Raw genomic sequence first — 26,183 nt, forward strand, 5'->3', positions numbered from 1 at the left:
AAATTATCATTTTGTTTTGACATATCTGGGATAGGACTTTTTTCAAATTCATAGAATTACTGGGTAATAAATAGAGATAGAAAAAAATAAATTATTGTGTGTTTGAGCATTTACTGGAATCAATCATAATGTGTAGGGCATTGAAGTTCATGGGATCATGTCTTGATTGGTGAGAACCGTACCCAGAATCTATTAAGAACAAAACTTGGGTAAATTACTTAAATCTTGCTACATTTTAATTCCTCTCTATATAAAATTGGAATAAGAGAACATACCTTACAGAGTTCTTAAATGTTAAATAACAAATGTAAAACTTTTGGCTCATAGAATATGTTCATGAAATATTTTATACATTCATTTTTATTGTAACCAACTTACGTCCACATTCTCCCAGCCCTTACTCCTATATTCTTCAGTCTGTACTTTCCAAATTCTTCCTTCAAATAATGCCTTTATTTTCCTATTAGAACATTTAACATTAAATAAGTCTGGTGCTCATCAGTTCACCGTTCTTAGAATCCAGATCACTGCCAAAACATTTCTCATTGATTCTCATTTTCTTTTTTTAAACTATTCTTTCATATTAATGGATTTACAATTTGTTTTCTCGTCTTTGAAATACTTCTCAGTTTTTTTCTAGTTTCCTTTGTCCTATCAAATACAGTTCTTAGAAGTTGTTAATTTCATGTAAGGGCTGCCCCACTCTTTTTGATCAGGTTCTAAATTCTTGCTTTAGCCTCAGCTATTTTGCTTAGTTTTAATTAGTTTTACTGTTTTTTTCTTGTTTTCACGTTTATTCTCTCACTCACATTTTCTGTCCTGCTTCAGGAAATGTTAGTGAGGTCTGTGCCGGCTATAATATTAAGTGCTGGTGGCACCAAGGTGACAAGCCACAGGCCTATCCTACAATCAGTTACAGTCCATTGAGCAGGCAGAATCTTATTCAGTGCATATTTTAATAATTCTTTTATGTTACTGCTTTTTGAAAGTTTTTCTAAATTTATTTATTTATTTTGAGAGTGAGAATAAGAGTGAGTGAGAGAGAGAGAGAGAGAGAGAGAATGAGAATCTGAAACAGGCTGTGCACCACCAATGCAGAGCCCGATGGAGGGCTCAGACTCATGAACCGCAAGGTCATGACCTGAGCCAAAGTCGGATGCTTAACTGACTGAGCCACTCAGGTGCCCTTATATTATTACTTTTTAAGTGAGTTTTTAAAAAAATAGGTCAAGGGGTGGCAGATGAGATTACTTAGAAGAATGAAGAATAAGGGATACAAACAAAATGAAATTGAAAAAGAAAGTTTCACCTTTTATCTTTCTTCAACCTTTAATAATATTGTATTGAAGTCTAAATCAAATAAATTTAAACACCATTTAACCATAGCTATGAAGTTTTAGGAATGAGACTTCTTCACTGGGAAAGAGCTTCGCAGAAAGATGGAAACCTCTTTTGAAATTCAGCATACATTTAGCTTTTTGAAGGTCTTTTAAATGTCTTCTAAGATTATAAATGTCTGAAGTATTGCGTGTGATTGTACCAGCGTTTCATTAATTTCTTTTCTAGAATCATCAGAACCAATTGGAAATATTTGATGGAAATGTTGCTCACATAAGTACCTGGCTTTATCAAGCTGAAGCTTTATTGGATGAGATTGAAAAAAAACCAGCAAGCAAACGGGAAGAAATTGTGAAGGTACCAAGCACAGAGGATCAGTACTTCTACTTCTGGGAATGGAAGATTTAGTGTGGTCTTTTCTCTCATGCTCAGAGTTACTTGTGCACTCATTCTTTCCATGCATTTGATTCATTCATTTTTATTTTGGTGGGAGAAACTAAGGTTTCGAATGAGTCATGTGAGCAGCTCTTCATTACATTGATTATCCTAAAATATTTTCTAGGGATTCAAGAAATTTATTTAAACTACCTCTAATTCTGAGTTAGCATCACAGTGATGTTTGGCTTTGATTTTTCCCATGTGCTAATTTTGTGTTTTCTTACAATCAGCGTTTAATATCTGAGCTGGATGATGCCAGCCTCCAAGTTGAAAATGTTCGTGACCAAGCTGTTGTTTTGATGAATACACGGGGAGGCGCAAGCAGGGAACTTGTAGAACCAAAATTAGCTGAACTGAATAGAAACTTTGAAAAGGTTTCTCAACATATCAAAAGTGCCAAAGTGAGTAATAATATTTTAATATAAAAGTATTTTTCCTGTGGTCATGTGTCTCAATGATATGTGATTCTTGGGTATATACATCAAAAAATTTTATTATTTATTTACTTATTTATTTATTGAGAGAGAGGGAGAGTGGGGGTGAGGGGCAGAGGGAGTGAGAGAGAAAATCTTAAGCAAGCTCCACACTCAGCTCGGATCCTGACGTGGGGCTTGATCCCACAACCCTGGGATCATGACCTGAACCAATATCAGGAGTCAGAAGCTGAATTGACTGAACCACCCAGGCACCCCTACATCAAAAAATTTTAAATTAAAATGATTTTAATGACTTTTTCCTTGAATGGAGCATTGGTCCTTATTTATTTGTGATTTTGCATGTGAAGGAGAGAAAACAAGAAATTAATCTTGAAGAAAATAACCCATTTGAGAAAAGGTGTCAGAGTCTCATTCAGAAGTTAAAAGTGGCTATAAAATAATGAGACTCATTTCCAAGCTAGGGACGAATATTAAACCCATTACTGTATAGTCTACTTTATAAACTTGTGCACACTGCACATGTGTGAAGTTATTTTTTGTGCTTTACATGTTATTGCATCAGAAAGTTACAAGTAATTTAACAATTTAGACCTAATGCAGAAAGCTATTATCTGCTGTTATAAATTTGAAAAGGGGCTTTATGAATTTAAATAAGAGGATAGAGCCCCTGGGTGGCTTGGTCGAACATCCAACTCTTAATTTCTGCTCATGTTATGATCCCAGGGATGTGGGATCCGCACTGAGTATGGAACCTACCTGGGATTCTTTCTGTCTCTCGCTCCCTTTGCCCTTCTCCCCCCCTCACGCTTTGTCTCTAAGATAAAATAAAAATATAGTAAAATAAGAGGAGAAATAACAGATTTTCTTAAAAAGTTTTTATTGATTCTACCATATTATAATTTTTTCCCTCTGTGTGTGTCTTACAAATTCTCTTTCCTCTTTCCCTTGTCTAATGAGAGGAGGAAATGAAACATTTTATTGCAGTGTTCTCAAGGCCTGGGGTGTGGCAGGTGCTCAGTAAATGTTAACTTGAAAAGATGAAAGCCTTTTGATGGTTTGCTAGGGCAAAAACCAAAAGCCGCATAGCTCACTTTGGGGGTCATTCAAACCAGCTGTTAATCTTGACAGAGGATTATGAGTTTTTCAGGATCCCAGGTGGGCCCCTGGATTGGCATTTTTGAATATTTGGTTAATTCTACCTCTTGAGAGTTGTGTATGGAAATTATCTAGAGGAAGGACCCTGTTTTTTGCAAGAAGTAAATATTATCTAAGTTTGCTTTAATTTGAAATGTCTGACATAAAAGGCCAAACTATCTTTCATAGCTCATGAATATACTTAGATTATTCACATCTTAAGGAAAACAAATAACTTGCTTTAACTTTTGTCTTCCTTAGCTTTGACCTTAACTTCCCTACCTTCTGTCCTAAGCTCATTTGTTCCTTTCAATAGATATATGGGAGCATTTTCCTGCTATAAAAGAGTAAGGCATGAGACATAAGGATAGAGTGAGAGGAAGTACAAAGAAGCAAAATTATTATATCCCCATAAATAACTTCTGTCAACATTTTGGCATACATGTCTACTCTTACATGTATGTGATATTATCAATTGTTTATATTGTTTCATACGTTCTCCTTTGACATGATTTTCAACAGCTGTGGTGTGTTCCATTGTATGATCTATTATACTTTTCTAAGTCAGTTTTCCGCTTTTAGTGTGCTTTTATAAATATTGAATTGTCAAATCCTTTTACACATGTCTTTTTAAAATTTTTTTCTATTTTTTCATTGGAGCATTTTTATTTTATTTTATTTTATTTTTTAATATGAATTTTATTGTCAAATTGGTTTCCATACAACACTCAGTGCTCCTCCCAACAGGTGCCCTCCTCAATGCCCATCACCCACCTTCCCTTCACTCCCACTCCACATCAACCCTCAGTTTATTCTCAGTTTTTAAATCTCTTATGGTTTGGCTCCCTCCCTCTCTAACTTTTTTTTTTTTTTTCCTACTATGCTCATGTGCGATCTCAGAATCCCCCACACTGCACTCCAGGCAGCCATAGTTATTTGCACACTAGTTCACATCTCTGACTGGAGTTTGGAGAAAATTGGTAACTCCAAGAAGCCCAAATAGATAAAGTCATTGCTATATGGATGAATGAAATTAAAGTCAATTCAAATAAGTGCTAGTTCCACTCTTGACACTCCATCCCTCTGATTAATGCCAGAATGTCTGGTGAAGAATGGATCTTGGGGCGCCTCGATGGCTCAGTGGTTAAGCATGCAACTTTTGATTTCGGCTCAGGTCATGATCTCATGGTTGTGAGATCAAGCCCCAAGTTGGGCTCCATACTGGGCATGGAGACTGCTGAAGATTCTCTCTCTCTGTCTCTCACTCCTCCCTCACTCCCTCCCTCAGCTCGTCCCCCCACTTGTGCTCACCCTTAAAAAAATGTATCTTTTCAAAGAACACTTTTTCTTGTGCAGTTGCTAATTGGCCAGGAACCATTATCATACCAGTGTCTGGTCACCACCGAAGCACATGAAACTGATGTACTTTTCACTGACCTGGAAAAATTAGAAATTGACATAGAAAATATGTTAAAAGTTGTGGAAAAACACTTGGAATTCAGTGATGAAGATGAAAAGGTTGGTTCAAGGAGGTTTTCAAAACCATGGTGTTCTTATTGTTCTGTTCTGTGCATTATATTTTTACATCAGTGATGTTTAACCAAAGAATCTGCCAAATCATGCCAAAGGATAGACCCAAATGTGATTTTCTCCTGAGTGTTGTAAGATTTGCCAAGTGATTTATGTAGTGCTTAAGAAAATAGATACACTTTCTGACTAAAGGTAGTGTTATTTTAGACGTTCTCTAACTTCTGCTAAATTAACATTCTTTATGAGATAAAGTCAAATATGAAATGTTTTTTAAAAACATGAATTTTTGTTACTTATTCAGATGAACAGATCTTGACTGATCTCCTACTTCATAGGTTAGTTCTCCTACTTGGGAACTGATTAGTAAGTGATGCTGTTATATATTTTTCTTTTGAGTAACTTTTTTTTCCCTATTAAACGTTCAGATGGATGAGGAGAGAGCCCAGGTTGAGGAAGTTCTACAAAGAGGAGAACAAATGTTACATGAACCTATGGAGGAGAATAAAAAGGAAAAGATCCGTTTGCAGTTACTACTTTTGCGTACAAAGTACAATAAAACTAAGGTATTGTCCTGGGAGAGTCTCTGTTCTACTTGAAGAACTTATTTAGCTCTTGCCATTCAGATATTTGATGTTGCATTCAGGGATACCTTAAAAAATAGGTGGAATAGTATTTATTACTAAATATGTTTATATTTTTGGATGGGACAGGACTCAAAATAGAAACATAAAATCTTATTATTGGGATCTCTTTTGGACTTTTAATAATGTATTAAATCTAAAAGGCATCTATCCTTTTTAGAAGTGACTTGTTTCAATTCTGTATTTTATATGTGGAGGTCTTGATCGCCTCAACAAAAATTTTAGTTTACAAATAACTAAATTTGTGAATTGATAAATGATGATTTGTAGTCTAGAAAAAGATTCACTACCAGCTCTCTTTTCAATGACCATCTCCCCAGCTGCATTGCATGTGTGTTGGTGTTCTCTAAAAGTCTGTTCTTAGGTAATCCTTCTAAGAACCATTTTTAGTTAGCAATGTTGAATATAGTAGAAGATTCTAGTCTCTCAGTTTGCTGCCTGTTGGATGTCTCAATCTGTTTGTACCACAAGCTTATAACATGTACCAAGCTAAATTTGTCCTCTCTCTTCCCTTCTAACCTGTGTTTCTTAAGTTATTCCTTATCTTAGTTTATTTCCTTAAACTCTCCATTCTAATTTAAGAATGGGTGGTTTTTCCTCACACTACATCGAGTAGGCATTAAAAACATCACTTCTGAATGAACTAAGATGCTGCAGAACCTGAAGTTAGGCACAGCGCTACCAATTACTTGCTTTATGACCCTGGGGAGATGACCGAATTTCTTAGCCCACTATTCTTTCCGTAATTCAGACTTTTAGGATTTTATCCTGTTAGCTACTACAGTGTGTTTCAAGTGAGTCTGTTTTATGTCCAGTTTTTCTTAACTCTAGCCCATCCTCCATATTGTCCTCAGAATTACTTATCCCAAAGTTGTTGCTGGTCATGACATTCCTTTACCTAAGAAAGTGTTGAGGAAAACCTTACAAAATACAGAAAAAGCTTTAAGTGCAAGGTTCATTACTATCACAGTACACTGATGCTTCATCTGACCTCCAGCTACCTCTTCGATTCACTCGCAGTCACCAGGTAGCAGAGTTTGCTGTTTTTCTGTATATTTTCCCAAAGAAACCAGTGCCTTTCCATCTTTAGGGTCTTTTCTAATTTTATTATTATTCTCTGGTGTGGGTTTTATCTCCTTATTTTACCTGAAAAATGTATTATCTTTTAAGGCTTGGCTCCATTTTTATTCCTAACATTTTTCAGATGATATTGTAGTTCTTTGCTTCACTGTTATTTACAGGTATCTTACTTCCCTAGAACTTCATCTTCGGGTGCCAAATCATAAATCATTACTGGTCCAAAATAGAAATAACTTTTAGACTTTTAACAAATGAATACATTTTTGAAGAGTACTAATATACACCACAAAAGGCTTATTTTATTTTGGGTTCACTAACATTAGTTACTGTAACTAAAATGTTCTTAAAATGTTTGAAATGCTTTTGTCCTTATTTTATTAGCCCATATACTTCTGCAAATCTGAAGTTTTTAAAACTTTCTTGTCTGTAAACATCAGAATCCCTTGGAGGAACTTGAAAAAAAAATCAGACTCCCAAACCAGTTAAATCAAAATCTCTTAGGTTGGGCCTATGTGTGAACATTCTTAAAAAAAACAAAAAACCAAACAATTTTCTAGGTAATTCTAATGTGCAGTCAGAATTTAGAGCCATCAGTGTATAGGTCTTATTTTCTTATTTGAAATGTGTGTTAAATGACCTTTTCCCATTTGTGTTGACTAGGGTATGTATTACTATTTTTAAAATATGTGTGAGCTCTTTATAAGATAAATATATTAATCTCTTGTCATATTTGCTATAAAAGTATTATTTTATTGATTTTTATCTTATAATTATTTTATTTCTAACATGCAACCATTTAAAATTTTTGTTTAGTCCTACATGACTGTGTTTTCCCTTTGTGTTTTCTTTTTTTTTTGCCAGCCTGTTTGGGATCTAGAAAGTCCTTATTTTGCAGAGATGATGACTATTCAGTTCTCTTTAGTCCTGGTTTTCCCCTATGGTTTGATAGAAACAAAACTTAGAAACTTTTAATAAAATTTTCATATAAAATAAACTTTTTCATCTATCTATCTGAAATTTTGGTTGTGTATGACATGATCAACATCAAGTAACACTAAGATTTTAGCATTACTTTGCAGTAGATTTGTATTTTTATGTCTAGCAGAATAAAAATAAAAGTATCCAGAAGTAAAGTCTGGGTCAGATCTTGAGGACTGTTTTTTTTTTTTTTTCTCCTCCTAGGTCATTTTGATTGATCACTCTCTTTGAATAAAATCTATTTTGGGAATCTAGAAAGCACATGTTTAAATTTTGAACTGCCTTGCTGCTTCTTCTGCAAGAGTATGGAGGCTCAGAAAATCCTAGACTATCTTTACAGACTGAATAGAAAAAGGCAGTCTTTAATGAAAGTGATTTTATTTTTAATTTGGAGCTTTCTATTTACAATAACTTCTGACCCTCTTGTTCTTTTATATTTGCTTAAAAAATATAATTTGTCTTCTTGGACATATGGATAAATATCTGGAATGCTTTCAGACTAAAATTTGAATGCATGGCATTAGTATAACAAAACTAATATTAATTTCAAGTAGAAATAATCTTGTGGATAAAATCAGGACATCTATGTAGGCTTGCTTCTATCCTACTATCCGGGACTGTCCAGCAATAGGTGAAAGCAGTTTATCATGTTATAGGAGACAAATGAATATAGACCTCTAGGTTCAATACCATGTTATTGACTCACTGGTTTTAGTCTTGAGTTTTGGTTTCATTTAGGAATGATAACTGTAAACATTTTCAGGATCACTCAGTGAATATGTGTTTATGATCATTTCCTCTGCCATCTTTGAATTTGCAAAGGAATATCGTTTTTTAGAAGTTCAATATAGGAAGATAGTGAAAGCATCAGGAAAGCCACCTTAATTCATGAGCAGATGTACTTTGCCATTTGCAAGTAGTAGATGGGCGTTTAAGAAATTGTAGCCATTTGGAGTAAAGGACTTGAACTCCTGAAAGACTGGTAGCCCATCCCAGAGAGCACTGTTTTTGTTGAGAAAGCTCTGATTAAAGGATATATTAATAAGTAGTCCACCCAAATAAGTTCACCCAGCTTAGGATCTGTCTGAATTTATGTTAGGACCTGTTGTCTTATCTAGGAGAGTTATGTTCTGTAATATTGTTCTCAAAGGTTAAGATGTTACCCTGAGTTACCTGGGTTATTATTTTATCAAAACCACCACTGCATTTCTTACATTATGAACACATGTTAAACTTACTTATATTTTCAACGGTGAGGTCCAGAAGTGTTTAATCTAATTGTGACATTTTACTCAATGGGTAAAGTAATAACGGTATTAAAATGTTTTATTTCACATAGAACTTTATGATTTGCAGCATATTCTTATTTCCTCAACAGCTCAGGAAAGGAGTTGTTATGTTTTCTTGTTTGCTAAATGAGTTCAGGTGGCCCAAGTCTTAAAGAAAAACCTTTCAAGCTTTAACCTATTTATGCTGTTTAATAGCAGGTTTGGAAGAAAATCAGTATAGAGATTGCTAAGGGTTTCTACAGCAATACAGGGCAAAAATATAAAAAATTAAAACTCAAAATTTTTAATTTGGGTTCATGATATTGAATTGCTGCAGAAAATAGTCTTGTGGTTTTTTTCTGTTTGCTGCTGTTTATTGTGGGTATATTTTAAGAGATGTGCCTTATTATTATTGTTTTTATAGGCAGTCCCTAATCAACAGAGGAAAACAGGTCAGCTTGCTCCTGGAATTCGATCGCCCCCTCCTCCCACAGATTATCTGGTTGAAATTAACAAAGTTTTACTTTCCATGAATGATACTGAATTATTACTTAATGCTCCGGAGCTAAACACTGTGGTCTATGAAGACTTCTCTTTTCAGGAAGACTCTTTGAAGGTAAAGCTCCAGGTACCTCATTTAAATAGCCACAATGGGGGCGCCTGGGTGGCGCAGTCGGTTAAGCGTCCGACTTCAGCCAGGTCACGATCTCGCGGTCCGTGAGTTCGAGCCCCACGTCAGGCTCTGGGCTGATGGCTCGGAGCCTGGAGCCTGTTTCCGATTCTGTGTCTCCCTCTCTCTCTGCCCCTCCCCCGTTCATGCTCTGTCTCTCTCTGTCCCAAAAATAAATAAAAAACGTTGAAAAAAAAAAATTAAAAAAAAATAAATAAGGGGCGCCTGGGTGGCGCAGTCGGTTAAGCGTCCGACTTCAGCCAGGTCACGATCTCGCGGTCCGTGAGTTCGAGCCCCGCGTCAGGCTCTGGGCTGATGGCTCAGAGCCTGGAGCCTGTTTCCGATTCTGTGTCTCCCTCTCTCTCTGCCCCTCCCCCGTTCATGCTCTGTCTCTCTCTGTCCCAAAAATAAAAAAAATAAATAAATAGCCACAATGAACTTAGAAAGAAAGCAAGGAATCTGTCCTTGTGCCTTTGTAGATGGTCTATAATTTTTAAAATTTGTGCCAAGGAATTAATAATGTGTATGAATAATCAGTCTTTCCCATTTCACCAATGAAATATTATCAAAATTTTAATTTTTCAAAAGTATGTATGCATAGTTATTCTTTGCAACATCAGAAACATTTTTTTAAAGTTTTTATTTATTTATTTTGATAGAGAGAGAGAGAGAGCATGAGTGAGTGAGGGGCAGAGAGAGAGGCAGACAGAGAGAGTCCAAGCAGGCTCTGTGCTATCAGCACGGAGCCTGGTGTGGGCTCACAAACTGTGAGACCATGCTCCGAGCAGAAATCGAGTCGAATGCTTAACCGACTGAGTCACCTAGGCGCCCCAGAAACTTTTTTTTAATCAAACACATGCACAAATCATATTCTCTTTCTTATAAACTTGATTGTCAGTTGATGCAAAATATCAGCATTTATGTTGTCATCTATAACGATTTAAGATTGGCCAGTTGTTGGGGTGTGAGGTATGTTGATTACAAGTTAATTAGGGATCTGGAAGTTTTTAATTGTTCACAAGACTAGTAAATGCCACTAGGGCTTTTTCATATAATTTGACAGCACTTATGTATAATTTTGCAATAAAATTGCTATTAGATTTGATATGTTTGATAGCTCATTTTAGTCACTTAAAGATATTTAAAAATATAAATAATTCCAGCTTCAAACACTTTGTTACCTTTATAGAATACCATTGAAGCTTTTTATATGTCCTGTACAAATGCTGCTTTGAACAACTGTGAGGATTTCTTTTCTGCCATTAGGATATTATGTAGCATTTCTCACACTTTGTTGAATACAGGGTATTATTTTTTAAAAAGTTGTCAGCTTTGATGAGCAACAATTATCATGTCTCATCATACTTTAAATAAGTGTTACGCAAGATAAATTTTTGGTCTTTTGTGATTCTGTTCTTCTGTTTGCTGGATTTTATTAATGTGTGACAATGCATTTGTAGAATATCAAAGATCAACTGGACAAACTCGGAGAACAGATTGCCATCATTCATGAAAAACAACCAGATGTTATTCTTGAAGCCTCTGGACCTGAAGCCATTCAGATCCGGGATACACTTACTCAGTTGAATGCAAAATGGGACAGAATTAATAGAATGTACAATGATCGTAAAGGGTATGTATAAATTAAGTTGATACTTTCCAAAAAAATTTTTTTTAATGTTTATTTATCTTAGAGAGAGACAGAGTGCAAGCAGGGGAGGGGCAGAGAGAGAGGGAGACAGAATCCAAAGCAGGCTCCAGGCTCTGAGCTGGCAGCACAGAGCCTGATGCGGGGCTCGAACCCACGAACCATGAGATCATGACCTCAGCCAAAGTTGGCTGCTCAACTGACTGAGCCACCCAGCGCCCCTAAGTTGATAATTTTCTTAAAAAGACCTAGAAGTTCATGGGCCGTGACAAAGGTCATATGTATACTAAGATTAATGAGAATATGTTTCACATCCATGTCCATAGGCCTTGTTTAGTAAATTGTGATGAGTGTGGTTCCTTAAAGAAAGAGGAATCAGATCACATGTAGATGATCATTTGCAATATAATATCTTAATAATTAAATGAAGCACCTTTAATTTTTAGTATCTAAATAGCATTCATTTTCTTTAAAAAACATATATAATATAAATGAGCCTCTTTTTTCTAGATTTTGACCAGAACTATTAATAAGTAGAAATAAAAACTGATGGTATTTTAAAAATATTTATTTATTTTTGAGAGAGAGAGAGAGAGAGACAAAGCATGAACAGGGCTGGGGGTGGGGGGAGGGGCAGAGAGAGAGAGGGAGACACAGAATCTGAAGCAGGCTCCAGGCTCTGAGCCATCAGCACAGAGCCTGATGCGGGGCTCGAACTCATAAGCTGTGAGATCATGACCTGAAGTGAAGTCGGACGCTTAACCGATTTAGCCACCCAGGTCTCTCTTTTTTTTTTTTTTTTTAAGATTTTTTAAAGTTTATTTATTTACTTTTTTTTTTTTTTAATTTTTTTTTTCAACATTTTTTATTTATTTTTGGGACAGAGAGAGACAGAGCATGAACGGGGGAGGGGCAGAGAGAGAGGGAGACACAGAATCGGAAACAGGCTCCAGGCTCCGAGCCATCAGCCCAGAGCCTGACGCGGGGCTCGAACTCACGGACCGCGAGATCGTGACCTGGCTGAAGTCGGACGCTTAACCGACTGCGCCACCCAGGCGCCCCTGTTTATTTACTTTTGAGAGACAGGGAAAGAACGAGAACAAATGGGGGAGGGACAAAGAGAGAGGGAGACACAGAATGCGAAGCAGGCTCCAGGCTCTGAGCTGTCGGCAGAGTCCAATGCGGGGCTCGAACCCATGAACCATGAGGTCGTGACCTGAACCAAAGCCAGACGCTCAACTGACTGAGCCACCTGGGTGTCCCAAAACTGACACCATTAGTAGCTGTGTATGTGGTAGATAGGCAAATAAAGTGTGAAACAGAACAATGTAAAGTACTGCATAAGAGGAAAGTTAACCAGAAAAATGTACTGGAAAACTGAAAAGACATTCACACAAAAACTAAGCATTATGTTCTTCATCTTTGTTTTAGCTGGTGTATTTCAAGCAAATATACAGTCCTTGAAAAGATCACTTCTGATGGGCTTTGGGTGTAGTCCTTTGTATGGATTTTTAAAATAATCTCTGTACATTTAGAGAATATTCTTTTACATGCATCTTTATGCATACTTCTACCTAATTCGATTTATTAGATGAAGATTAATTTGTTAAGACACAATAACTTTTTAAGGCTCTAGATTGCATCAGGAAATTGGTTGTTCCATGCCATATGCCTGTCAACAGTATGTGTAAAAGGGTTCTGACTGAACCTTATCAATATTGACAGGCTGTCGTTTTTGTTTTTGTTTTTTAGACTTTTTAAGTTTTTTTTTTGAGAGAGAGAGAGAGCGAGAGAGCGAGAGAGAGAGCATGAGCATGAGCATGAGTATGTGTGGGGGGTGTAGAGGCAGAGAGAGAGAGAGAGGGAGACAGGAGACAGAGAATCCCAAGCAGGCTCCTTGCTGCCAATGCAGCCTGATGTGGGCTCAAACTCACAAACTGAGATTATGACCTGAACTGAAATAAAAAATCGGACGCTTAACTGACTGAACCACCTTGTTCTGTAGACTTTTGATAATTGTGTAGTGATAGATTGCATCTTGATTTTATTTTCCTATCTTCATTTCTTTGGTTATCAATGAGATTTCAATATTCTTAGATATATTTACTGGCCCCAGTATTATTTCTTCTGTCAATTGTTAGGTCATGTTCTTTGCTTGTTTTTCTATCATGATATTACTGTTTACTTATTAACTTGCAAAAGCTTTTATCCACGTTAAGGATATTAATCATTGATATTTTTTCATTGCTTCACTATTCACAGCTTTATCTGGGCCCTTTAATTTTCTTAATGGTGTTTTTTGACACATGGAAATTCTAATTTTATGTAATCATATCTTGTAAGTCTTTTCCTTTGTGATTTCATTATATTTATATGCATATAAGTTACCTTTGAATTGTAAGATTAGTTAAATATTAATGTATATTTTAAAAACAATTTTATTTGATAAAGTTTACATTGAATAACCCATCTGAATTTTATTATGGTATGTATTTTGGGTTAAGCCTCCAGATTCGTGGTTCTGTCCCCTGTCTCTTCAGTAGCAAGAGTAGAGCCCATGCATCTCTAGCTTTTAAACACTCCTCACCTTGTTTTTCTTGTGCAGTTTGGTTTAAAAAACACTAATCTACTTTATTTTGCTTTATTTTTTTAAACAAACTTTTTTTTCAACACTTTTTGTAGAATATTTTAGCTCTTGCTTATTATTGGTGGTACTTCCTTTATCATAAATTTTAAATGCATTCCCACAGCTCATTTTTGTTTAATTTTTCTTTTTATTAAAAGTTTATTTATTTATTTTTGAGAGAGAGAGAGAAGGAGAATGAGAGAGCAGGGGAGGGACAGAGAGAGCAGAGGAGAGAGAGAATCCCAAGTAGACTCTGCTCTGCTGGGGTGGAGCTTGATGTGAGCCTCAAACCCACGAACAGTAAGATCATGACCTGAGTCAGAATCAAGAGTTGGACGCCTAACTGACTGAGCCACCCAGATGCCCCTTATTTAATTTTTCTAATTTTGCTTTGTTGCACTGTCAGTTTTTAGGCTGATACCATAATACTTTCATTTTTAAAGCATTATAGGGGCGCCTGGGTGGCTCAGTCAGTTAAGCATTCGATTTTGGCTCAGGTCATGATCTCATGGTTCCTGAGTTCGAGCCCTGCGTTGGGCTCTGTGCTGACAGTTCAGAGCCTGGAGCCTGCTTTGGATTCTGTGTCTCCCTCTCTCTTTGCCCCTCCCTGCCCCTCACTCTCTCTCTCTCTGTCAAAAATAAACAGACATTAAAAAAAATTAAAAAATAAAGCATTATAAAATATTTTCATCTAGTACATCCAGAAAAATAATTTCCAGTATATCCAGAAAATTTTTTCATCCAGTATGTCCAGAAAATTTTTTTCATTGAGTATATCCAGAAAATGTATTTTCTCTAATTAAAAAAAATTTTTTTTAATGTTTTTATTTATTTTTGACATAGAGAGAGACAGAGCATGAGCAGGGGAGGGGTAGAGAGAGGGGGAGACACAGAATCCGAAGCAGGCTCCAACCTCTGAGCTGTCAGCACAGAGCCTGACGCGGGGCTCGAACTCACAGACCGTGAGATCATGACCTGAGCTGAAGTTGGACGCTCAACCGACTGAACCACCCCAGCGCCCCATCTCTAGTTTTTCTTAACTTTAAATTCATCTTTCTTTTTTCTATATTTTTTGTCTGGTAAAATTTTAGTAATTTCAATCAATTTCTGAAAAAAAAAAAGATCAATTTGAAATGTAGTTTTTTTCTCTCAGGATTTGGGCTCTTCTCTATCTCCTCAGTAAAGTTTTGAAGGTTTGTTGATACCTTTTTTCCCCAGGACTATTATTAAGCAGTTTAGTGTTTTACTTTCTTTCTTGTTTTTCTTTTAATTATTGAAGTCTGGTTGACCTATAATATTGTATCAGTTTCAGGTGTATAACATAGTGATTTGACAATTCTGTACCTTATTTAATGCTCACCGCAATAGGTATAGTCACCGTCTGGCACCATGGAACATTATTACAGTATTATTGACTATGTTCCCTATGCTGTACTTTTCATATCCATGGCTTACTTATTTTATAACTGCAAGTTTATTCTTTTTAATTCCCTTCACCTATTTTGCCCATCACTTCTCCTACCCCCTCCACTCCCCAATAGCCACTAGTTTGTTCTCTGTATTTATGAATCTGTTTCTGTTTTGTTTTTCAGATTCCACATATATGTCAAATCATGTGGTGTTTTCTTTCTCTGCCTGACCTGTTTCACTTAACATAATACCCTCTGGGTCCCTTTGTGTTGTTGCAGGTGGCAAGATCTCATTTTCTTTTTAAGGCTGAGTAATATTCTATTGTACATATACCACATCTTCTTTAGTCATCTCTTGATGGTCATCTATGTTGCTACCATATCTTGGCTATTATAAATCATGCTGCAACAAACATAGGCATGCATATGTCTTTTCAAATTAGTGTTTTCATTTCTTTCAGGTAAATATCCAGTAGTGGAATTCCTGGATCCTATAGTATTTATGTTTTTAAGTTTTGAGGAACCTCCATACTCCATAGCTGCACCAATTTACATTCTCACCAATAGTGTATGAGGATTTCCTCCTGTCCGCATTCTTTCCAACACTTGTTATATCTTGTCTTTTTGGTATTAGGCATTCTGACAGGTATGAGATGATATCTCATGTGGTTTTGATTTGCATTTTCCTGCTAGTGATATAGAACAATATTTCATGTATCTGTTGGCCCTCTGTATGTCTTCTTTGGAACAATGTCTATGCATGTCCTCTCCATTTAAAAAAACATTTTTAAAAATGTTTATTTATTTTTTGAGAGAGACAGACAGAGACAGAACTTGAGTGGGGGCAGGGCAGAGAGACAGATACAGAATCCAAAGCAGGCTCCAAACTCTGAGCTGTCAGCACAGAGCCCAATGTGGGTCTCGAACCCATGGACCGTGAGGATCATGACCTGAGCTGAAGTTGGACACTTAACTGACTCAGCCATCCAAGTACCCCAGGTCTTCTCCATTTTAATTGGATTATTTGTTGTTTTGGGTTGAGTTGTATAAGTTCTTTACATATTTTAGATAATAACCCCTTATTGGATGTATCATTTACAAATATTTTTGCCCATTCACTGGGTTGTTTTTTTTGTTTTGTTGATGGTTTTCTTTGCTATGCAAAAACCTTTTATTTTGGTATAGTCCCAGTAGGATATTTTAGCTTTTTTATTTTTTGTCTTGCCTGAGGAGACATATCAATAAATATGTTGCTAAGGCCAGTGTCTAGGAGGTTACTGCCTATGTTACTTCTGGGAGTTTTATGGATTCAGGTCTCACATTTAGGTCTTTACTATATGTTTGTTTGTACTAGTGACTTTTTTTTCCCCCCATAATTTTCTTACTTTTCTGGTTGTGGCCATTTTTTTCCAACTGAAGAATGATGAAGAACTCCTTTAACTTTGTTTGAGAAACTCTATCTCTCCTTCAATTCTGAATAATAACTGTGCTGGGTAGAGTATTCTTGATTGTAGATTTTCTCCCTTTAGCATTTAGAATATATCATGCCCCTGGCTTCTGGCTAGCAAAGTTTCTGTGGAAAAATCAGTTGATAGCTATATGGATTTCCCTTGTATGTAACTGTTTGCTTTTTCTTACAGCTTTTAAGCATCTCTCTTTATCATTTGTTTTTGTGGGTATATCTTGTTTGGGACTCTCTGTGATTTCCTGGACCTGGATGTCTGTTTCCTTTCCATTGTTAGGGATGCTTTCAGCTATTATTTCTTCACATAATTTTCTGTCCCCTTCTTGCTGTCTTCTAATTTTGGGATCCCATTCATCAAGTGAATGTATTACACTTGATGATATTTCAGAGTTCCCCTAAACTAGTTTCATTATTATTGTTATTATTATTATTATTATTATTATTATTTTTATCACTTCTCAGCCTTTTGGCTAAGATCAAATGTATTATTATTATTTTTTTCTTTTTGCTGTTCAACTTGGTTGCTTCCCATTATCCAGGCTTATGCTTTTCTTGTTTGTTATTTTCGAATTTGTGTGCGGTAGCTTTCTTCTGCACTCTGTGTGCATATGTGTGTGAGTATGAACTTGATTGTCTTGACCTTTGTAGTATATTGACACATCAATTGTATATAATGATCATTTTTTCTTCTTTTTAACAAAAAAGTTTCCTGTTTGCATATATGCATTTGGCTAATATGGTAGAACTTCAAGCACATTGTTGATTAGTAATGCTGATGGCAGAAGTTCTGCCATTTTCTTGATTATAAAAATGTTACCTTTTAGAAAATAGTTGATTCATTGGGAAGTTTCAAAAGTTTAGGCACCAAACTATATTTTTTATTCTAGAAGAGTGTAATCTATCACAACTTTTATTATTTTGTTTTCTTTGTTAACTTGATTATATTTGCTAAAAGGTTACCTCTATTATTCATCCCAGCACTTGGATGCATTATGTTCTTATTCTTAGTATTTTTAAATGCTTATTTAATTTTGAGGGAAAGAGTGTGTGTGCACACGGGGGAGTGGCAGAGAGAGGGGGGACATAAGATCTGAAGTGGGCTCTGTGTTGACAACAGCAAACCTGACGCAAGGCTTGAACTCATGAACCGTGAGATCATGACCTGAGCCACAGTCGGATGCTCAGCCGACTGAGCCACCCAGGTGCCCCTCTTATTCTTAATTTTTGTTTTTCTCTTTCAACTTTGGTCATCTATCCTAAATGTTTATTTTTCTCTATCGACATTTATCCACCTTTCACAAGCACTAAGTGAGAATTTCTTTCTATTCTATTTTTTTTTGTAAACTATCAAGACAATGGCAAACATCCTGTACTTTCATGGTTTCAGTTATCAGTTATAATCACATGAGGGTGACCACCAAGTCCATTAATCTATACCAGCTCCCTGTGCCATTTGGTCTATAAAACTTTCAAACTTTTTCAGGAGTAGAATTGAGTGATTCATCACTTACATAAACAACTGGTGCTCGTCACAACAAGTGCCCTCATCAATACCAATCACCTATTTAGCCCATCCCCCTGCCCAACTCCCCCCGACCCCCCCGCAACCCTCAGTAGTTTGTTCTCTGTAGTTATGAGTCTATTTTATGGTTTGCCTCTGTCTCTCTTTTTTTCTTTCCCCTATGTTTATCTGTTTTGTTTCTTTAATTCCATGTATGAGTGGAATCATATGTTATTTGTCTTTCTCTGATTTATTATACTATATGTTAACTAACTAAATTTAAATAGCTTAAACAAAAATAGAGATAAAACTAATCTATGGGAAAAACTCCACAAACTTTTCAAATTTTGTTGGCCTATAGTAAAAGTGAGAGAAAAACCATGAAAATATATCATCTTACTTTGAGAACTCCCTTATGCCTACTCTACACTGGTGCATGGTATTAGTTTCATATTTTTCCAAATAAGTAATTTTACAACCATCGTAGACAAATAATGGAGCTCCCTTTTCCTGGAAGAATTTCTTCCTTTTATGTCAACCAGTTATTTCTTCCTTCTCATCTTGGATCTTTGGGTCCTTAAGCTATCTTCTCTCTTAAGAATGTCTTCTCAGGTACTCATCCTCTGTATTTCCTTTGGTGGCTTTCACTGGTATAAGGACAAAGTTCAGACCTTTCGTCTTGAATTTAGGTTTTTAACAGTGTTATCCAGATGGCCTAATTTTTTATACCCTGTCTATGATGCTCAAAAAAGGTTCCTTCATTCATTTCACACAAACTAGATTAAAATTTACTTTGTTTCCTTTTCTTTCCTAGTTTCTAATTCTTACTCAGAATTCCATCTTCTACAAGGAACAGTTTTCCTTCTTAATTTTATCATTCTTTTTCTATTGTCTAAAAAGTTTTTGAAATTCAATTTTATGACTTCACCCAGCCACCTACCTCTATGTGCTTGTCTATCCATCTATCCATGCACCATCTGTTTGACCAATATTTATTGAGTGTTGACTAATTCAAGGCACATGTAGCTATGTGTAAGTAGTTATAAAAGATTATAAGGCGGATGTACTAAATATATATAGTCGCTTTCCTGGGGTCCAAATGTATACAGTGGAAAACTATAGACAAGCACTTGTTAAGTAGTGCATAGTGCTGTGATGGGGACGATACAAGAGGCCTTGCTAGGCACCCTGAAGGATCTGGGAAGTCTTCCTGGAGATTGTGAAGTTACCTAGGTGAAGGAATAGAGGGAACACAACATTGCAACTGTCATAGATAAAAAGAGAGAGTGCTGTGCTGTTAAGGATGTGGAAATAGTCCAGCAGAGTTAGAACTCAGAGAGATGAAACCAAAAAGTCCAAAAGGGACTATATTAGAAGGACCTTGGGTATCATGTTAAGTACAGTTGACCCTTGAGCAATATGGAGGTAGGAGCACTGACCCCCCCCCCCCTTCATGTAGCTGAAAATCTGTATATAACTTTTGACTCCCCCAAAACTTAACTACTGATCCTTACTGTTGGGCAGAGCCTTAATGATAACATGCTTACTGTTGACAAAAGCCTTACTGATAACATGGTCTAATAGCATGTGTTTTGTATATTTAATGTATTGTATACTGTATTTGTATAATAAAGTAAGCTAGGAAGGAGAAAATGTTATTAAAATTATAGGGAAGAGAAAACACATTTCAGTATTTATAGGAAAAGTCCATGTGTATGTGGACCTGTGTAGTTCAGCCGTGTTGTTCAAGGGTCAGCTGTAGTTTGTATTTTACTGTGAGAACAATAGGGAGCCATTGCAGTATTTTAACAAGGGAATGACAGTTTGCTGATTGCAGAATGCATTGGTAGAGGACAAGACTGAGCGCTAGAAGACCAGTCTATGCTGGTCACAGGATGATAACTTGATTAGGATAGTAGCTATGGAAGTGGGAACTAAGGGAAAATTTGAGAATTAAATAGTTGAGTCAGTAAAATGTGGCGATTGGTGGGATGTTGGCGTAGGAGGAGGGAGGAGTAAAAAATGAGCCTCAAGTCTTTGGCTTGAGGACCTAAGGTAGGTGGTGGTACCATTAGCAGAGACAGGGTACGTTGGTGGTGAGATGACTTTTGGGGGAAGTTGGCAAGGCCATTGAAATATTAGAGATTAGCAAACTCATATGTTTATAGTTCAGCTCTAAACCAAGCATGCAGTAAGGCTGGAACTTTGAGTCTGATTCTCTGGAAGTTCACAGCCTTTCACAATACTGTGCTGTCTTCCATCTGAGCTGGCTGGGTTAGAGCGAAGGTGATGGCTTTGCAAGACCTTCCCGAGCATGCATCTCCCTTTCTTTTGACTTTTTCTTATTTAATCCATAGCTATGTTGCTTAGATTTATTTTGAATTTATGTTCTTTTTGCAGTGATAATGATCTTTACCAAATGTAATGTTTATATACTCCAGGTGTTCAGATCTTTGAGGAAGACTTTTTAGCAATGTTTTCTGTTCGTTATTGCAGCATCTGAAAAGTTGGAATTCTATGTTGGTTATTTAGTTTTTGTATAGTTTTGTGAAAAGTAGCGAAGATTGTCTCTGTATCTTCTCACAGTGTTTGTTTGAAGTGTTCTTATTTTTGTAGTGCCTAATAGAATGTTCCTTCCCTGTGGGCACTCAGCAGATATTAACTGAGTTTTCAAAATGATTTTCATGGAAAAAGAAAATATAAACTTTATTTAGGAGTTAGTGATGCCAGGGACCATTTTATTATTTTTTGAAAATAATATTAGTTTTTTATTACACGAAGTAAAAATTTTATTAATATTGTTAAAATCTTAGGGATATCATCTAAATCTCTCCTAGCACTACTACTCTAAAAAAAAGGCACAAGGAAATTTAGGATCCTAATCCAACAAAGCTTTCCTTTTTGTACTTATTTTATGTGTTCCAAATATGACAAGCAGTGGAGTGTGACTTTATCTTGCTTTTAAAGAAGCTATTTGGTTATTTATTATTTTAGAGGGTGAGCAGAGGGGGAGAGGCAGGGGGGTGAGAAAGAAAGAGACAGAGAGAGAGAGAGAGAGAGAGAGAGAGAGAGAGAGAGAATCTCAAGCAGATTCCATGCTCAGTGCAGAGCCCAACTGGGGACTCGATCCTGAGATCGTGACCTGAGCCAAAATCAGGAGTTGGATGCTCAACCAACTGAGCCACCCAGGTGTCCCAGAAGTTAGGTTTAAATAGGAATTTCAATAGCCCTGTGTCTCATTGACTAACCTGGGCTTTGTAGACACTTCCATTCTGTTCAAATGAAGGGGACGCTCCAGAGTAGTCATTGCCCAGAGTGTATTACTTGGCTAGGGCTGCCATCATAAGATACCACAGACGGGGTGCCTTAAACAACAAACACATTTCTCTCAGTTCTGGAGACAGAAAGTATAAGGTCAAGGTGCCAGCAGGGTTAGCGTTTAATGAGGCCTCTCATCCTGGCTTGCGGATGGTCAGCTTCTCACTGTGTCCTTCCATGGCCTTTCCTTTGTGTTGTTGCAAAATGAGAGAGAGAAAGAGTGAGGGAGAGAGAGAGAGAGAGAGGAGAGAAAGATCAATCTCTGGTGCTTATTTCTCTTCCTATTAGGACACCAGTCTTAATGGGATTAGAGCTCTGCTCTTACGACCTCATTTAACCCTAATTACCTCCTTAAGGGCCCTCTTTCTCCAAATATAGTCACGTTGTGGAACTAGAACTTCAGCATATGAATTTGGGGGGACACAAGCAGTCTATAACACAGTGATAATGGAGTGCAAGGAAATTTTGAAGTGTTTTGGCCTTTTGGGTTTTGTTCTAGCTGGGAGCTGAGTGTTCTGGGAGTAAAACATCATATTTTTTTCCTAAGAGAATAGAGTGATTGGTCATATTTTACATTTCATGGTATTTAACATGTTAAGTGTTTAAAGTTGGGTAGGTTAGCATGGCTACAGCTAATCAACCTTGATTTTCCAAGCTGGAGCAGTCTGTCTTTTCAGTTGAAAAGCTGCCTAGTGTGTGTGCATGTGTGCATACATGTTAAGAGAGAGAGGGGCAGGATTGCCCTTGGTATGGTGCATGTTTCTCTAAGAGAAATCTTTAACTGTAGTCCTTTGTGAAAACTGATCTTATGGGAGCGGTGAGCTGTGAATTCACTTGTTGTGAGGCTTTCAATTTAAATGAGATTTCAATTGCCTCTTTAGAAAAATTATTTCTAGGGGCACCTGGGTGGCTCAGTCGGTTAAGCGACCGACTTTGGCTCAGGTCATGATCTCATGGTTCATGGGTTCGAGCCCCGCATCGGGCTCTGTGCTGACAGCTCGGAGCCTGGAGCCTGCTTCGGATTCTGTGTCTCCCTCTCTCTCTGCCCCTCCCCTGCTCATGCTCTGTCTCTCTCTGTCGCAAAAATAAATAAAAACATTAAATAAAAAAAAATAAAAATAAAAAAAAAGAAAAATTATTTCTAGACAGTCCTGGAAAGTTTGAAAACCTATTTTGTTTCTTGTCCTCTAGTTATTTTGATAGGGCTATGGAAGAATGGCGACAGTTCCACTGTGACCTTAATGACCTCACACAGTGGCTAACAGAGGCTGAAGAGTTACTGGCTGAAACCTTTGCTCCCGATGGTGGCCTGGACTTGGAGAAAGCCAGGATGCACCAGCAGGTGAGTGCTTTCCATCCGAGGATACGGGTCTGCTCAGAAGGTGGCATATTTTTTTCAGTATGGGACATTTAAGACTGATTTGGAAAGTAAGGGCAAATCATGTTAACTTTTCAGGAGTACATAGTCAACCTGTAATTTTTGTCCCAGTTCTTTCCACTTTCAAAGGTCTAAGAAAAATTGGTATTTACAGTCTTTAATTAGGACTTTAAAAATTTAAATAAAAGATGCTCTTTAGTGGTTAATGTAAAACACAATTTTATTTTTAAAATTTTATATTCAAAACATTTGTTAATTTTGTACGTAAGGCTTTATCAAGGACAGAAAGATATCTGCATACTTTACCTCTGTTTTATGTGCTTAAACACTAGACATCTTGTTTTTCTTTGTATCATTGATAATTTTCATACAAGTAAATTATTCTTGAGCTGTGTCAGGGCTGCTGCTCATATGAGTCGAATGCAGTCTTGGGAAATATAACACAATAGTTAAATCAGTTCTGTTGATAATGGGTCTTTAAAAATAATAGTCAAAAGCAAGTAGAATTTCAGTTTACCATTGTTAAAATATATTCTTTTATTAAATCTTTATACTTTATGTAGAAGGCTCATGAGAAGTTAGAAAATGCTTTTTCTTTCATAAACATGTTAATGCATTTTTCTTATTTTATGGGTTATAGATAAGTGCTCACATTTGACTTTAAAATATCCTTTTTTAATTGCTTAAAAATTTACCGACTCGTGAAGCAGTGTGTCAATGAAATACACATTGACATTTACTTACGTATGGTAGGACATAAGGGTATGTGGAGATACACACACACACACACACACACACACACACACACACACACACACACACACATTGTATTTAGAAATGCTTTCAAGCACATATTTGAAGGAAGACAAACCATCTACTTTACTCAAACATAATTCATTATTGGTGTATAGAAATGCAACAGATTTCTGATGCTTGTGCTTTCAGTGTAAACAGCTGTTGCTTATTTTATGTTATTAGGCTATCCTCTTTCAGTGTATTTTGCTTGATGGCACTCATGAGAATGGGTTAGATTTCAAAATCGATTTCATTTCGCGTGTTCATTGAGATGTAAGTAAAGTGTTTTAAAATGCCTTTTTCATGAACATAAAATATTCTTCCAGGACTTTGTTTTTCTTAACACTTAAACTGATGCCATAGTACCTTTGTGGATTCACTGCATAGTTCAGTTGTGGAGTTAATCTTGAGTTATACTCTGTTACAGGAACTCGAAGAGGGAATCAGCAGCCACCAGCCCAGTGTTGCAGCCCTAAACAGAACTGGAGATGGGATTGTACAGAAACTCTCCCCCACAGATGGAAGCTTCTTGAAAGACAAGCTGGCAGGTTTAAACCAGCGCTGGAGTGTGATCTTTGCGGAAGTGAAGGACCGGCGGCCAAGGTGATGTAGCGGTGATAACTCAAGGGCACAGGGGTAAAGATATTTTGGCAGAGCCTTTTAAGGTACAGTTAGATGAGTTCAAAATTCCTCTATTATCTGATATCATGATACGAGTTGTAGTGACATTTAAGACCTCCGCTGTGATGTTCTATATATATTTTTATTTAAGAGAGAGAGAGAGAGAGCATGAGTGACAGAGAGAGACAGGGGGAGAGAAAGAGAGAGAATCCTAAGCAGGCTCCATGCTCAGTGTTGAGGAACCCGATGCGGGTTTGATCCCACAATGCTGGGATTATGACCTGAGCCGAAATCAAGAGTCAGATGGTCAGCCAACTGAGCCACCCAGGCACCCCAGTGATGTTTTATATTTTTAGAATGTTGTCTCTTACTATATTTTTAGGCTACCTGTAAAGTCTCACATTTCTACTCAGATGTGATATGTATGAAAAATATCTTTATTCCTCTCATTTCTGACATTTTATTATGATATGGCAACTGTGTGGAAGGAACTTGAACTAGGTCAGGAATACCTTGGACTTGCAGACTGAAGATCTGGATTCAGGGTCAGACATTTCACTCACTCACTTCCTGACGGGGCCTTGGGGTCTTCCTCTGAAATCCCTCTTACTTGGTTGTTCTTAATGTCTAAGGGTGTGTTACATCCACATATGCTGGTGCTTTGTAAATAGTATAGTTCCTCATTTGCATAATATAATAAATACAGTGAATTACTGTCTGATTTGTGTCAGATTATGTTACCATGTCCCAGATTTTATTAGTGTGTCTTCGGATTGCAAAAATGCTTGATTACCAGTGAATATAATACTCAACATTACAAATTATTTTATATATTGCTTTAAAATTATTTGAAGTTATTTTTGAGACGCTCAAGATTTAATGGATGATTTCTACTTTGCTTAATACATTTCACCCCATTGATGATCTTCTTTTTAGGTTGATGGTAGTTTTGGATTGAAAAGCCCCCAATTTTTTTTTTCTAATTTTAATTTTGTAGGTGATATATTAGTGAGAAGCTATTGTTTTGTTATGGACCAATCTAATATTTTATCAAGTCCAGTTTTATAGTGTAAAATAGAACATAAAATATGGAGCTATGACTATTTGGCCCATGGCTGCTTTTTATAAAATAACATCACGTATTGTTTTGTGTGTTTCGGTCAGAGGCAAATAATGGTTTTTGCCTTTGGGTTGAGAGATTGCCATGTGGTAGAGACCACGTTTGGCACCTGGCATACATTGTTTCATTTTATCTTCTCAACTCTCTTCTGAGGGGACTCTTAGGCTCATTGTATAGCTTTTGAAATTGAGGCTGAGAGGGGAGAGGTTAAGTAATTTGTCTAGGTCTCACAGAAAGTTGGGGATAGCACGAACTTATGCTTTCACATACCGTGCGTGAACAAATCCCGGAAGACCACAGCTCTCTGGCCAAGTTTCCTCCTCTGTAAATAAGAGCTGTGATAACTTCTCAGAGGAGTGTTATGAGGATTAAATGAGACAGTGTTTGTGAAAAGGATATGGCAAACTGTTGATAGTAAATACTCAAAATATCTAGTTTTTACAATAGTAAGTGAAATGAAAACTTATTCTCTAAGCATGTTATTGCTGAATTTTGGCAGTAATTGATTGATTGATTTGATCAATATCTTTTGAACCCCTAAGGAACTCAGAGATTAGGATGAAGAAAATATTCAAAAGGACAAATGATATGGTATGATTGAAAAGCATGTTGTTAAGGAGATACTGTGTTGTCACAGAGGCAGCAGTGATGGGGCATGGAATTATCTTTTTTTCATGTTTTTATTTAAATTATGGTCAGTTAATATACTGTGTAATATCAGTTTCAGGTGTAGAATCTATTGATTCATCACTTACATGCAACACCCAGTGCTCATCACAGCAAGTGCA

General features: G+C 36.6%; 1 protein-coding gene across 6 annotated transcripts in view; it reads left to right on the forward strand.

Moving 5' to 3' along the window:
- The window catches only part of UTRN (utrophin), a 514,842-nt gene that overhangs the window by 205,155 nt on the left and 283,504 nt on the right, over nt 1–26,183 (forward strand). For 4 of the 6 annotated variants that reach the window (XM_058736184.1, XM_058736182.1, XM_058736183.1 and 1 more), the window contains exons 35-42: nt 1,567–1,695; nt 2,007–2,177; nt 4,704–4,865; nt 5,303–5,440; nt 9,269–9,472; nt 10,975–11,147; nt 22,673–22,823; nt 24,082–24,257. In XM_058736184.1, the coding sequence (XP_058592167.1) occupies nt 1,567–1,695; nt 2,007–2,177; nt 4,704–4,865; nt 5,303–5,440; nt 9,269–9,472; nt 10,975–11,147; nt 22,673–22,823; nt 24,082–24,257 (1,304 nt within the window). The remainder of the gene's footprint in view (nt 1–1,566; nt 1,696–2,006; nt 2,178–4,703; nt 4,866–5,302; nt 5,441–9,268; nt 9,473–10,974; nt 11,148–22,672; nt 22,824–24,081; nt 24,258–26,183) is intronic. The other 2 variants (XM_058736181.1, XM_058736180.1) reach the window with 1 other exon arrangement.

The sequence above is a fragment of the Neofelis nebulosa genome, chromosome 6, assembly GCF_028018385.1.
Source record: "Neofelis nebulosa isolate mNeoNeb1 chromosome 6, mNeoNeb1.pri, whole genome shotgun sequence".
In the NCBI taxonomy this organism is placed as follows: domain Eukaryota; kingdom Metazoa; phylum Chordata; class Mammalia; order Carnivora; family Felidae; genus Neofelis; species Neofelis nebulosa.